Source organism: Cervus canadensis, chromosome 22 (assembly GCF_019320065.1).
Source record: "Cervus canadensis isolate Bull #8, Minnesota chromosome 22, ASM1932006v1, whole genome shotgun sequence".
Taxonomy (NCBI): domain Eukaryota; kingdom Metazoa; phylum Chordata; class Mammalia; order Artiodactyla; family Cervidae; genus Cervus; species Cervus canadensis.
The window spans coordinates 57464054-57478059 of record NC_057407.1 but is presented as its reverse complement, the minus strand read 5'-3'; the positions used below and the strand labels follow the sequence as shown (position 1 = coordinate 57478059).

Here is a 14006-nt window from a genome sequence, read left to right as displayed (position 1 = left end):
GCTCTGCGTCCCGCCGGGCCCTCCGAGGGGTGTAGGGCGGCGAGGAGATGGCGGCCTCGGGGGGCTCGGCAGGGTCAGGGCCCCAGTCCAGGGGATACTCCTCTGAAGAGACGGGGGAGGTATGCCAGGGCCCCGGGGCACCGGGCGGGCTGCGCTCTGAATCCCGCCGGCCCCTCCGAGGGGTGCAGGGCGGCGAGGAGATGGTGGCCTCGGGGGGCTCGGCAGGGTCCGGGCCCCAGTCCAGGGGATACTCCTCCGAAGAGACCCGGGAGGTCTGCCAGGGCCCCGGGGCACCGGGCAGGCTGTCCTCTGCGTGCCGCCGGCCCCTCCGAGGGGTGCAGGGTGGCGAGGAGATGGCGGCCTCGGGCGGCTAATCAGGGTCAGGGCCCCAGCCCAAAGGAGATTCCTCCAACGAGACGGGGGAGGTCTGCCAGGGATATGGGGAGCTGCCCGCTGCGACCCGCCACAGGCTCGGCGGGATACAGGGCAGCCAGGAGCTGTGGGCGTCGCGGGGCTCCGCGGGGTCTGGGTCCCAGCCCCTGGGAGACTCCACGGAAGAGACAGGGGAGGTCTGCCAGGGCCCCGGCGGGCTGGTCTCTGCCTCGCGGCGGCGACTCTGTCGGCTGCAGGGCTCCTCGCGGGGCTCGCAGTGGTCTGCGCCCCAGCTCAGGGGAGACCCGGACGAAGACACAGGGGAGGTCTGCCAGGGCCCCGGGGCGCCCGCTGGGCTGCCCTCTGCGTCGCGCCGGCCCATCCGATGGGTGCAGGGTGGCCAGGAGCTGGCATCCTCGGGGGGCTCACCTGGTTTGCGGCCCCAGCTCAGGGCAGACCCCATCAAAGATATCGGGGAGGTCTGCCAGGGCCCCTCGGTGTCCGGGGGGCTGGCCTCTGCCTCCCACCGGCGGCTCGGCGGGGTGCAGGGTGGCGAGGAGCCTGGGGCCATGGGTGAACCCAGGGAAGATCCTGGCCCAGCATCTGGCGGGCTCAGCGCTGGGGCTGATGCTTCCTGCATGGGACGGGCCCAGGGACCCAGAAGCCTGGGGACGGTTGGAGGATAGCTGGGGTCCTCAGGAGGGTTCCAGGGGGCTGCTGCTGATGCCAGGGGCGACCCTCTGCAAGACATGGGGGAACTCTGCCATGGACCGCTGGTGTCCCAAGGACTGGCTTCTGACTGCCAGCGGGGTCTGGGAGGCGTGCTGGGCAACGAGCAGCTGGGGCCCACGGACGACTCCACGAGGGGAGGGCGTGAAGGACTCGGGGACGACAGGACGAACATGTGGTACCTCATGGTGAAGCCAGGGGACAGCGAGCACACCACGCGGGAAGAAGCTGACGGCGAGCCCCCTGAATCCGGTGGTGACTGCCCTGTGGTCTCTCCCCAGGGAAGCGGGAAATCCAAGGAGGGCGCCGGAGGTGGAACCGCCCAGGTGCTCGGCCTGGAGGTGGAGGAAACGGCCCCTGTGGTGCCCCTGCTGAGGCGTCGCCTCTGCAGCCTGAGAGGCCGTGGGAGCCCGGCCCACTGTGAGGGTAGTGAAGGCCAGAGGACGCTCGAGGGCGAGAGACGTCCATTGTGCCTGTCTCCTCACGCGCCAACTGCAGAAAACTTTTGGCTTTCAGGGACACCCTGACCCCACACCCCTTTTCCTCCTTCTCCTCCTCCTCCACCGCCCTCGACCAAAATGGGGGATGAGGTATGTGTACGTGTGTGCGCGTGCAGCGTGTGTCGGGGTAGCCGTTCCCTGAATGCGTAGGCGAGCGCCTGAAGGGTCAAGGATGGAATGCCTCCCCACTCCCCCCCACCACCTCCCCCACCTCCCCCAGCACCCCCACCAAAAACAAGAGCAAAAGCAACACTCCCCACACCACCCAGCAGCTCAGATGTAAGAACGAAAAGACAGACCTCGACTCAGGCTTTCCCTCCTTCTGTCTTGGGAATGGGCTTCCAGGTGGCAGGACGCTGTGAGCACCGGGCACAGGGAGAAGGACAGACTGAAGTGTCCCTCCTCTGCGTGTCTGTGGCCAAACAGAGACCCAGGGACCCCAGGGCCAGGCCTTAAGTAACCTCGGTCGGGGGGGCGGGCGGGGATTGAGAGGCGGAAGGGGTGGAGCCTCGGCCCACGGCTCCGCCCACGCCTGAAGGACTGCATTCTCCTGGCCACGGACCAGACCAGCAGAGAAGGCTCAAATTGTCCCCCACTGGAAGCAGGGAAATTCCAGAGAACCTGGATGGTTAATGGACTAGGATGCGTGTCCTGACCTGTTCCCCCAGAGGGTGTGGGCTGCAGCTGTCCTGCTAGAGAGAGGCTACTCTTGTTTGCCTGGCGATATCTAGCCAGAACTTCCTTCAAACTTCAACTGCACCGTGCCACCCCATCCCGCTTACTAAGCTCGGTCAAAGCGCCCTATGGCCAAGGGCATCGTTTTCGAGAAAGAACAACTTGTCTCCTCTTCCCACCCCACTCCAGCCCACAAAGCATCCGAGAAGGGCAGGGTTGAGGAGGGTGAGTGAAGGCAAGAGGAGCCTGGTTGTGAGTGGTGGTCCTGCCGGGCGCAGTTGCCAATGCCGCCCTGGACTTGCAGCTGCAGCAGTGGAGCGGAAGGACCTGCCGCGGGATCAAGCAGGTCAGGCTGGGCTCAGCGCACTGCACCTCCCGCCCAAACCGAGAAGCATTGAAGTGGGGTAAGGCCCCTGGTAGAGATGGAAGCTGCGCCCTGGTCATGGGCACCGGGTTTCCCAAGCATGAAGCCTTTTGGCAAGCACCCGAAGTGTCCAGGGCAAAGGAAAAGTGCGTGGGCGCCGACGAGCTGCTGTGTCCACCCAAATGCGTTTTCTGCTCCCACCTCTCGCAAAGAAGACTCTTTCCTGCGTGGTGCAAGCCACACGGCTGAACCTGGAGGAGACCGATACCGGGGGAAAGAAGCCAGTCCCCGGAGCGCTGTGCCTCCAGTGGGGCTCCTTCCTCTGACCCACGCCTCCTCATTCAGGCCGGGACGCACCCTTGGCTGGGATGTGGGGCGGGCGGATGGATGGATGAGGCGGAGATCAGCTAGCCTGGCCTCTCCTTGGGCCTGGCCTTGAACTTGGCTTGGCGGTGCTCAGGCTTTCCCTGATAGCTCTTTTGGGAAAGGATCCGCCTGCAACGCAGTAGACCCCGGTTTGATTCCCGTGTTGGGAAGATCCGCTGGAGAAGCGAGAAAGCTACCACCTGGCCTCCAGAATGAGTCCAGGGGGTCGCAGAGCGTCTTGGACAGGACGGTGTGTGCGTGCATGCGTGCATATGCACGTGTGCGCGGAGCGCAGCGGAGGAATAGACCTTTGGCCCTGGCATGATCATGGGGCGGGATGCAGTCTCACTAGGGCGGGTGGCTCCAATTGTGTCTTTCCTCCTCTTCGGATCAGTTACCAGCCCAGCGGAGGGGCAGGGGCGGCAAGTGAGGAGGGGGCGGAAAAGAATCCCGTGGAGCGAGTGGGCTTTCACGGGCACGCTGGTGCCACAGACCCCCAGGGTCCACACTGGGCTGGGTGGGCCGTTGGGGGGGGGCTTTGGTGTGAAGCCCTGCCTCACAGCAGGCGGGATCAACCCCGGGCACGGAGCCTAACCGCCGGGGAATTCCCCGAGGTCCCTGTGAAGGTGCCGCCCACGCCCCCCTTCCCAGCCTGTCTTGCCTCGCCAAACTCTCTGGGTTTGCCCGGCTTTTCACATTCCACACAGACGTTGGCCTCAATTGCCTCCGCAGGCTCCTTCCAGGCATTCCGGGACACTGGAGGCTCTCTCCAGTGCCTCCACCTAGATCCCTCGCTTTCTATGCCTCCCTTGCCCACGTCCCTCCCCAACTCCTCCATGCCCTCCTGGCGTCCTTTCCCTACAGCAGTCCCAGTCCACCACGCCCCCAGGCCTTGGAGTTGCCTGGAGCTCAAGTCTACTGCCAGAGACGTGATGTGCCAGCGTCTCCAATGGCAGCTTGCGCCATTTGGGGCTTCTTCAGGTGGAGCCTGATGCCTGCACCTCCCCAGCCCAGCCCCCACCCCGAGTGTCCTGGAGAGACCCTGGAAAGGGGAGAGTGTGACCCCTTTGCTTAGGAAGGAGGTTGCACTAAGCCAAGGAAGGAAGCAAGCCATTCTGGACAGAACGAAGCCCTGTCCTGTGGCAACAACGGGACATGGAGAGAGTGTGTGCTTTCTTCAAGAGACAGAGGGCGGAGAGGAGAAGGAGGAGGCAATCAGGAGGCAGGAGCAGACAAAGATGGAAGAAGGCTGCTTGAAGCAATGCGGGGGATGGACAATGAGCGGCACTTCTCCTGTCGCTCTGAACAGGTCCCAAAGAATTGAAAAGAAACGAACAGAACCACACCACCACACCCACAGCCATCGTTAGCAATGTACTCTTTGGCCACCCAGGTCTCTAAAGCCAACCACGGGGGCTTCACATGAGAACAGTCAGGGGCTTGTATGTACTTCGAAACCACTGTGTCTAGGAATTCAGGAACGGGTTTGCAAGGAAATCATGCCTGTTTGTCTGCGGGTGACGGGGGGATTCTGGTGGCAGGGCGAGCTGAGTCACGACACCCTGAGGGTCAGAGAGACACACGGAGATGATTGGCCTTTGCAGCTCTACCGGGCATGTGTGTTGACATGGAGTCTGGTCGTGAAAGCGGTTGTGTGGGTAGGTCCCTACTGCTGGCTCAGAGGATCTGACCTCGGGAAAACCGCCCAGAGCAGGCACCCCGAAACCGAGGGAAGCATGTCCCTGATGGACTATTTTAGGGATAGCTGCAGGGATGGCTGGTGGCTAGAAGCTGAGTCCCAGATGGGGGCTCCGCACCTTTCCCCCAAACGCCCTCTCCCTCCCTCGGACCCCAACTCTGTCTCCCTCCCTTCTCTCCCTCCGTCCCTCTCCCACTCAGCCTTCCCCAAGCCTCTCCCGTCACCCCCATGCTCTCCCTTCACCCCCACCCTCTCCCTCCATCCACTCGCCCCCTCCCACCTTGCGTCTGCCAGCCTTCCACCTTCCCACTGCCCTATCTCCCACTCCCTCGGCTGGCCCTGGCCTAGGGAAGGAGTGTGGACTGTGTGGACTGTGTGGACTGTGTGGACTGCTGGAAAGACGCAACCAGAACACAGAAGAGTCAGACCAAAAGGACTTGTGCAGAGCACAGGGTTTCTTTATTGGCTCCACGGAATGTCCGCTCTTAGCCACCCTCTTGGTCACTGGAATACTGGGATTCCTTGAGGCTTCAGGTGGGCTGTGCCTCTTGGAGGGGCCCATACTTCCCACAGGTCCAGCTCTAGTGTTTGTCCCCAAAGTTGCTGGTAGTCATCCCGTTACTATGCTCTCCACCCGCCACCCCCCCCAACCTAAATCTTCCCTACTCCGAGACCTCCGTGGCTCGGCATCCGAGGCAAGGAGACCTGAAAGGGGCTCAGGGAAGAAGGTGCCCCTTTCCTTCTTCTCCCTCTAAGGCCGAGGGCCTGGGGAGCCTGGCAGCATGTCCAGGAGGGCCTGGTAATCCTCCTCACTGAGGGGTGCTTCCAGGATTGCCTCAACTCCTTCTTCCCCTGCAGCGGCCCCTGGTGAAGACCAGGGCGTGTCCTGGATGAACGTGGCAGCCATGATTTCCTCTAGGAGGCTGGGTGACTCGGGGAGGGCTGGATGGTACACTGGGATGACAGGAGAGGACCCCAGGGAAGGACCCAGCGAGCCCGGGATGCATGTGACGGCCAGGAGCTCATCTTGGAGGCTGGGTGAGCCTGGGAGGGCGAGGTGTGCTCCTGCATCTGCAGAGGGCCCCAGGGAAGGCCCCATCGTGTCCAGGACGCCGGTGGCCTCCAAGAGCTCATCTAGGAAGCTGGGTGCGCCTGGGAGGGCAGGGTGCACTCCTGCATCTGCAGCGGTCCCCGGGGAAGGCGCCTGCGAGTCCGCAATGCCCATGGCCTCCAAGAGCTCGTCTAGAAAGCTGGGTGCGCCTGGGAGGGCAGGGTGCACTCCTGCATCTGCAGAAGCGCCCGGGGAAGGCACGTGCGAGTCCACAATGCCCGTGGCCTCCAAGAGCTCGTCTAGAAAGATGGGTGCGCCTGGGAGGGCAAGGTGCTCTCCTGCATCTGCAGCGGCCCCCGGGGAAGGCGCCTGCGAGTCCACAATTGCCGTGGCCTCCAAGAGCTCGTCTAGGAAGCTGGGTGCACCTGGGAGGGCAGGGTGCACTCCTGCATGTGCAGCAGCCCCCGGGGAAGGCGCCTGCCATTCCGTGATGCCTGTGGCCTCCATGAGCTCGTCTAGGAAGCTGGGTGCGTCTGGCAGGGCAGGGTGCACTCCTGCATCTGCAGCGGCCCCCAGGGAAGGGGCCTGCGTGTCCGGGATGCCCGTGGCCTCCACGAACTCTTCTAGGAAGCTGGGTGCACCTGGGAGGGCAGGGTGCTCTCCTGCATCTGCAGCGGCCCCCAGGGAAGGGGCCTGCGTGTCCGGGATGCCCGTGGCCTCCACGAACTCTTCTAGGAAGCTGGGTGCACCTGGGAGGGCAGGGTGCTCTCCTGCATCTGCAGAAGCCCCCGGGGAAGGCGCCTGCCATTCCGTGATGCCCTGGGCCTCCATGAGCTCATCTAGAAAGCTGGGTGCGTCTGGCAGGGCAGGGTGCACTCCTGCATCTGCAGCGGCCCCCAGGGAAGGGGCCTGCGTGTCTGGGATGCCCGTGGCCTCCACGAACTCTTCTAGGAAGCTGGGTGTGCCTGGGAGGGCAGGGTGCGCTCCTGCATCTGCAGCGGCCCCCGCGGAAGGCGCCTGCATTTCCAGGATGCCGGTGGCCGCCAAGACCTCATCTAGGAGGTTTGTTGAGCTTGGAAGGCTGGGCGGATGGGGCTGTGGCTCTAGCGGTGGGGCCGTGCCTTCACCAACGGGTGACTCCGGCTCCCGCCTGATGTGTGTCTCAGGCTGTAGAGGCGGCAGGATGGCCCCTGGCCCAGGCTGCCAAGGGGCCGTGTCAGCAGGGGAGCACGGGGCCCAGGGCACTGCAACCTGGGGAGGAGGTGGTGGCTTCTCACTTGGCTGGAGAGCCACCGGGCTGGGCTGGATCACGAAGAACATCAACGGCTGGCCCACACAGACCCCAGAGGCAGTCGCGGGCACCCAGAAGGTGGGGGCGCCCAAAGGAGCGGCTGCAGCCAAGGGTGGCATGCTCTCGTGTGTCTGAGAGGGGCCAAGGGGAGGAGAGGTGCTGTGGACAGCGGGTGGGGCCCTTCGGTCCTCTGGAGCAGGAGCGGTCGTGGCCGATGCGCCGCCTGGTCCTCGGGCCTGGCCATTGCCAGGCCCCCTTGCGCTCTGCTGGGGGTGCCGAGCTCTTCGGTTTTGAAACCATATCTAGGGGAGCAAAAGGCAGACAGGCACATCAGAAGTCGTGACCGTCCAGATCAACGTGCTGGCGCCTCTGTGGCACCCATTCGACACCCCGCCTGGCCACCCGTCCTCTGATCTGGCAGGCCCAGGGTGAGTTCTGCAGGGCCATTTTCTGCAAACGAATCCCTGGGCCCTGGGAAATGAGGGGCGCCTGCAGGGCCCAAAGCGCCACATAACCCACCACTCAGCCCACCAACTTTCGGCCCCCTCCCCCCTAGCCCAAGCCCCGGCCCAAGCCGACGTGTATCCAGCTCCAAAGGCTTGGCAGGGCTGAACGTGCCCGTCTCCTGGGCCACGGCCTGGGCCCATGCGCTGGGTGGAGAACGTACCTGGATTCGAGCTTCTGGGATTCCCGTCTGACGAGCCAGTTCTTCCCTGGCGGCAATCCCCGGAAAGCGATCCCTCGTGAAGGCTTGCACAAGGATCCTTGTTTGAGAAGGAGAGATGACTGTCCTCTTTCTCCTGGCCTCTCTGGCCGAGTCTTCTACCAAGGAAAGAACACACCGAGAGGAGAGGACTTTAAGGCCCATGGGACCTTGACAACACAGACACCCTAGATGGTGTGCAGGGGGTGGACAGTCCCACACACATGAATCACTTCAGGTGGCTCTGCAGCCGGGGCGGGGTTCTAGGGAATACACCCACAGATGGATCGCGTGCCTGGATCCATGGTGGAGGTGTGCATGCACACACGCACACACACACACTCGGCACACATGCATGCCCCTGTGTGTCTCCTTGTTCCTCCGGTCTTGCCGCAGAGTGCCCTGAAGCATGCTCCTCGGCCAAGGTTGCCTGGGCGGCCGGAGGCTAAAGTTCCCGACGGGGACTGCGGAGGGGGTGCAAAGGGGGAACAGTGCTGCCCGTCCACGCCGCCTGGGGACATGGTGGCCCTATCTGGGTCACTGATGGGGGACGCAACCAGATGGCCCTGTTTCCTCCCTCCTTGGTGTTTCTGAGCCTCTGGTGGTCATCCACCAGCAGAGAGAATTCTCTGTCAAGAGGGGGAGGTTTCGGGACCCTCTCTGGGGGGCTTGCCTTTGCAGAACGCTGGGTAACTTACCTTGAGTGGAAGACTGAGGTCGAGGAGGTGTCGACGGTGGCCTGGCCGTGGACCGTGGCGCCCCTTCCCCGTCTTGGTGCATATTTGCAGACGGCGATCGGCTCTGCTTTAGCCATCGTCTTCGTTGGTTCTGAAACCAGACCTAGGGGCAAACAGAGAGAATTCGTCCTCAAGAGAAAGGCCTCCGGATGCTTTCTGCTGACGCGGATCGGCACGGGGAGCCTGAGAGGGAGAACGGGTGGAGAGAGAGGGCCCTACCTGAACTCTGCTTTCGGCAATGCCAAGCTCTCGGGCCAGTCGTTCCCTGGTCGCTATCCCAGGGTAAGGGTTCTGTTGAAAGAGCGCTTGCAGGGTGTCCTTCTGGCTCAGCTTCAGAACAAGCCTCCTCCTTCGAGATCCTCTGGCGATGGGGCCTGTGGAAGAGACGAAAGGGAAAAGTCTCAGAGGACGTGGGGGTGGGAGAGGACTCGACGGAAGTGCCCAAGCATGCTCCCCGCCCAGGGCCGTTGCCCCTGTGCCTCAGCAAAGCCGGGAGCCCGGGGACGCCTCTGCATTTGGAGGTCACTTGGCTACACCCCGAGAGCCAGGCTGAGAGTCAAGGGCAGTGGGGAAATCCCCCACGCCCCACCCACGCCGGAATCCAAGGAACACCAGCAAGCAGAAAGGAAGCCAAACCCGCCCCTGAAACAAAGCTGGCAAGAAATCCCACCCACCAAAGACCAGCACACCATCCCGCCTGTGTGCGGAGACATTTTTCCACCTGCCTGAGCAGATGCCTGGAAAACGTCTCGATGGGACCTCTCCCACAATTCCCTCCATCACGATGCCAGCGTGGGGGAGGGAACCTGGCTTCTCGGGGCTAACAGGAGCCAGGGCCATATTTGCCATCCCTAGGGGAACAGGAAATGAAAGGGAAGGAAGCCGAAGCGAAGCCCAACACGCAACGCCTGACGGAAGACAGAAGGCCCTAGGCCATTGTGGAGAGCAAGCCACTGAAGGTGGCAAAGCCACAGAGCTCCCCGACTTCCATTTCCATGGCAAGATGAGGAAATAGGGCCCCATGCCAGTTCCCCTACCGGCCCCCCGACCACACAACCAACACCATCATCACAGAAAAGAGAAAGGAGAAGCCATGTGTGTGCCAAAGGAGCCAAACGACCAAACGGTGCCTCTCTGGGCACACCTGACGCCTGGAAACCAGGGACCCAGCTGACCGGTGCCTGGCTTTCTTGGCGGTCAGTCGACACGGTTGCCGTGGGCCCTTGGCCGGGCTATCCACAGACCCCCCCCACCACCCCCCGAGACGTGATCCGACCCCAGGGAGCGAGGGCAAACGTACCGCCTGAGGTGCTGGAGGAGCTGGACGAAGCCATGGTGGGAGAGCCACAAGGACGCTGCAGACTGCCTTCTCAGTGGGCCAGGACCCAGCAGCTCGGGACTTTGGATAGGGTGAGGCAGCTCCGCCCCTATTGACGTCAATGGTGGTGGGTGCTTAGTCAGAGGGGACGCCCCTGGCCGCCAAGCAGAGACCCTGGAAAGAATCCCGTGGAGCCAGTGGGCTTTCATGGGCATGGCCAGTGCCCCAGACCCCCAAGGTCCAGGTTGGGCTGGGGGGGCCGTTGGGGCTTTTGGTGTGTGGCCCTGCCACGCAGCATCTGGAATCAACCCCAGGCTTGGGGGCCCTCGGCAGTGCACAGAGTCCTAACTGCCTGGTATTCCCCTAGGTCCCTTTGAAGTTGCCGCCCACGCCCCCTTTCCCAGCCTGCCTTGCCTTCCGAACGCCCTGGCTTTTCCCGCCTTTTCACATTGCACACATACGTTGGCCGCAATGGCCTCCGCCGGCTCCTCCGAGGCATTCCCGCACACTGGACGCTCTCTCCGGTGCCTCCTCCTAGATCCTTTAAATCCTTGCCTCCCTTTCCCACATTCCTCCCCACCTCCTCCGTGCCCCCCTGGCGTCCTTTCCCGACAGCAGTCCCAGTCCACCACCCTGCCCACACCCACCCTACCCCCACCCCCACCAAATACCCCCAAGTCTTTGACTTGCCAGAATCCCACGTCGACTGCCAGAGACGTGATGGGCCAGCGTCTCGAATGGCAACTCACACCGTTTGGGGCTTTTGCAGGTGCACCCTGATGCTCGCACTTCCCCAGTCCACCCCCTACCCAAAGTGCCCTGGGGAGACCTGGGAAACGGGACACTGTAATTCCTACTCCTCAGGGGAAGGTGGTTGTACTACTTAGTGGGTCTACTACTTAGTGGAAGGTGGTTCCACTAAGCCAAGGAAGGAAGCATGCACGTTCTGGACCGAGACACGCCCTGACCTGTGCCAACAACTGGACGTGGAAATAGTGTGTGCTTTCTTAAAGAAACGGAGGGCAGAGAGGAGAAGGAGGAGGCAATCAGGAGGCAGGAGCAGACAAAGAAGGGACGAGGCTGCGTGAGGCAACACGGGGGATGGCTCTGAACAGGTCCCAATGAGTTGAAAAGAAACGAACGAACCACAACACCACAGCCACAGCCATCTTTCCCAATGGATTCTTTGGCCACCCAGGTCTCTAAAGCCAACCACGGGGGCTTCACATGAGAACAGTCAGGGGCTTGTATGTACTTCGAAACCACTGTGTCTAGGAATTCAGGAACGGGTTTGCAAGGAAATCATGCCTGTTTGTCTGCGGGTGACGGGGGGATTCTGGTGGCAGGGCGAGCTGAGTCACGACACCCTGAGGGTCAGAGAGACACACGGAGATGATTGGCCTTTGCAGCTCTACCGGGCATGTGTGTTGACATGGAGTCTGGTCGTGAAAGCGGTTGTGTGGGTAGGTCCCTACTGCTGGCTCAGAGGATCTGACCTCGGGAAACCCGCCCAGAGCAGGCACCCCGAAACCGAGGGAAGCATGTCCCTGACGGACTATTTTAGGGAGAGCTGCAGGCATGGCCGGTGGCTAGACGCTGAGTCCCAGACGGGGGCTCCGCCCCCCTCCCCCAAACGCCCTCTCCCTCTCTCCGTCCCCAACTCTCTCTGTCTCCCTCCCTTCTCTCCCTCCCTCCCTCTCCCACTCAGCCTTCCCCAAGCCTCTCCCTTCACCCCCACCCTCTCCCTTCACCCCCACCCTCTCCCTCCATCCACTCGCCCCCTCCTACCTTGCGTTTCCCAGCCTTCCACCTTCCCACTGCCCTATCTCCCACTCCCACTCCCTCGGCTGGCCCTGGCCTAGGGAAGGAGTGTGGACTGTGTGGACTGTGTGGACTGCTGGAAAGACGCAACCAGAACACAGAAGAGTCAGACCAAAAGGACTTGTGCAGAGCACAGGGTTTCTTTATTGGCTCCACGGAATGTCCGCTCTTAGCCACCCTCTTGGTCACTGGAATACTGGGATTCCTTGAGGCTTCAGGTGGGCTGTGCCTCTTGGAGGGGCCCATACTTCCCACAGGTCCAGCTCTAGTGTTTGTCCCCAAAGTTGCTGGTAGTCATCCCGTTACTATGCTCTCCGCCCGCCACCCCCCCCCAACCTAAATCTTCCCTACTCCGAGACCTCCGTGGCTCGGCATCCGAGGCAAGGAGACCTGAAAGGGGCTCAGGGAAGAAGGTGCCCCTTTCCTTCTTCTCCCTCTAAGCCCGAGGGCCTGGGGAGCCTGGCAGCATGTCCAGGAGGGCCTGGTAATCCTCCTCACTGAGGGGTGCTTCCAGGATTGCCTCAACTCCTTCTTCCCCTGCAGCGGCCCCTGGTGAAGACCAGGGCGTGTCCTGGATGAACGTGGCAGCCATGATTTCCTCTAGGAGGCTGGGTGACTCGGGGAGGGCTGGATGGTACACTGGGATGACAGGAGAGGACCCCAGGGAAGGACCCAGCGAGCCCGGGATGCATGTGACGGCCAGGAGCTCATCTTGGAGGCTGGGTGAGCCTGGGAGGGCGAGGTGTGCTCCTGCATCTGCAGAGGGCCCCAGGGAAGGCCCCATCGTGTCCAGGACGCCGGTGGCCTCCAAGAGCTCATCTAGGAAGCTGGGTGCGCCTGGGAGGGCAGGGTGCACTCCTGCATCTGCAGCGGTCCCCGGGGAAGGCGCCTGCGAGTCCGCAATGCCCATGGCCTCCAAGAGCTCGTCTAGAAAGCTGGGTGCGCCTGGGAGGGCAGGGTGCACTCCTGCATCTGCAGAAGCGCCCGGGGAAGGCACGTGCGAGTCCACAATGCCCGTGGCCTCCAAGAGCTCGTCTAGAAAGATGGGTGCGCCTGGGAGGGCAAGGTGCTCTCCTGCATCTGCAGCGGCCCCCGGGGAAGGCGCCTGCGAGTCCACAATTGCCGTGGCCTCCAAGAGCTCGTCTAGGAAGCTGGGTGCACCTGGGAGGGCAGGGTGCACTCCTGCATGTGCAGCAGCCCCCGGGGAAGGCGCCTGCCATTCCGTGATGCCTGTGGCCTCCATGAGCTCGTCTAGGAAGCTGGGTGCGTCTGGCAGGGCAGGGTGCACTCCTGCATCTGCAGCGGCCCCCAGGGAAGGGGCCTGCGTGTCCGGGATGCCCGTGGCCTCCACAAACTCTTCTAGGAAGCTGGGTGCACCTGGGAGGGCAGGGTGCTCTCCTGCATCTGCAGCGGCCCCCAGGGAAGGGGCCTGCGTGTCCGGGATGCCCGTGGCCTCCACGAACTCTTCTAGGAAGCTGGGTGCACCTGGGAGGGCAGGGTGCTCTCCTGCATCTGCAGAAGCCCCCGGGGAAGGCGCCTGCCATTCCGTGATGCCCTGGGCCTCCATGAGCTCATCTAGAAAGCTGGGTGCGTCTGGCAGGGCAGGGTGCACTCCTGCATCTGCAGCGGCCCCCAGGGAAGGGGCCTGCGTGTCCGGGATGCCCGTGGCCTCCACGAACTCTTCTAGGAAGCTGGGTGTGCCTGGGAGGGCAGGGTGCGCTCCTGCATCTGCAGCGGCCCCCGCGGAAGGCGCCTGCATTTCCAGGATGCCGGTGGCCGCCAAGACCTCATCTAGGAGGTTTGTTGAGCTTGGAAGGCTGGGCGGATGGGGCTGTGGCTCTAGCGGTGGGGCCGTGCCTTCACCAACGGGTGACTCCGGCTCCCGCCTGATGTGTGTCTCAGGCTGTAGAGGCGGCAGGATGGCCCCTGGCCCAGGCTGCCAAGGGGCCGTGTCAGCAGGGGAGCACGGGGCCCAGGGCACTGCAACCTGGGGAGGAGGTGGTGGCTTCTCACTTGGCTGGAGAGCCACCGGGCTGGGCTGGATCACGAAGAACATCAACGGCTGGCCCACACAGACCCCAGAGGCAGTCGCGGGCACCCAGAAGGTGGGGGCGCCCAAAGGAGCGGCTGCAGCCAAGGGTGGCATGCTCTCGTGTGTCTGAGAGGGGCCAAGGGGAGGAGAGGTGCTGTGGACAGCGGGTGGGGCCCTTCGGTCCTCTGGAGCAGGAGCGGTCGTGGCCGATGCGCCGCCTGGTCCTCGGGCCTGGCCATTGCCAGGCCCCCTTGCGCTCTGCTGGGGGTGCCGAGCTCTTCGGTTTTGAAACCATATCTAGGGGAGCAAAAGGCAGACAGGCACATCAGAAGTCGTGACCGTCCAGAT

At 63.1% G+C, this 14006-nt stretch overlaps 1 protein-coding gene across 1 annotated transcript; it reads right to left on the bottom strand.

Moving 5' to 3' along the window:
• Nucleotides 1-5456: 5456 nt before the first annotated feature.
• LOC122424397 (proline-rich protein 36-like) lies at nt 5457-9821 on the bottom strand. Its single transcript, XM_043442141.1, has 5 exons — nt 9788-9821; nt 8707-8861; nt 8449-8590; nt 7715-7869; nt 5457-7349 (listed from the first exon to the last, which is right to left on the bottom strand). The coding sequence occupies exons 1-5, from the start codon at nt 9819-9821 to the stop codon at nt 5457-5459; spliced, it is 2379 nt and encodes a 792-aa protein (XP_043298076.1).
• Nucleotides 9822-14006: the final 4185 nt, after the last annotated feature.

Coding starts and splice junctions, on each gene's coding strand:
- LOC122424397 (XM_043442141.1), bottom strand. CDS start 9,821: ATGGCTTCGTCCAGCTCCTCCAGCACCTCAGGCG. Junction 8,862..9,787: donor CTCCTCCAGCACCTCAGGCG/GTACGTTTGCCC, acceptor TCTCTTCCACAG/GCCCCATCGCCAGAGGATCT. Junction 7,350..7,714: donor TCCCAGAAGCTCGAATCCAG/GTACGTTCTCCA, acceptor TTGCTCCCCTAG/ATATGGTTTCAAAACCGAAG.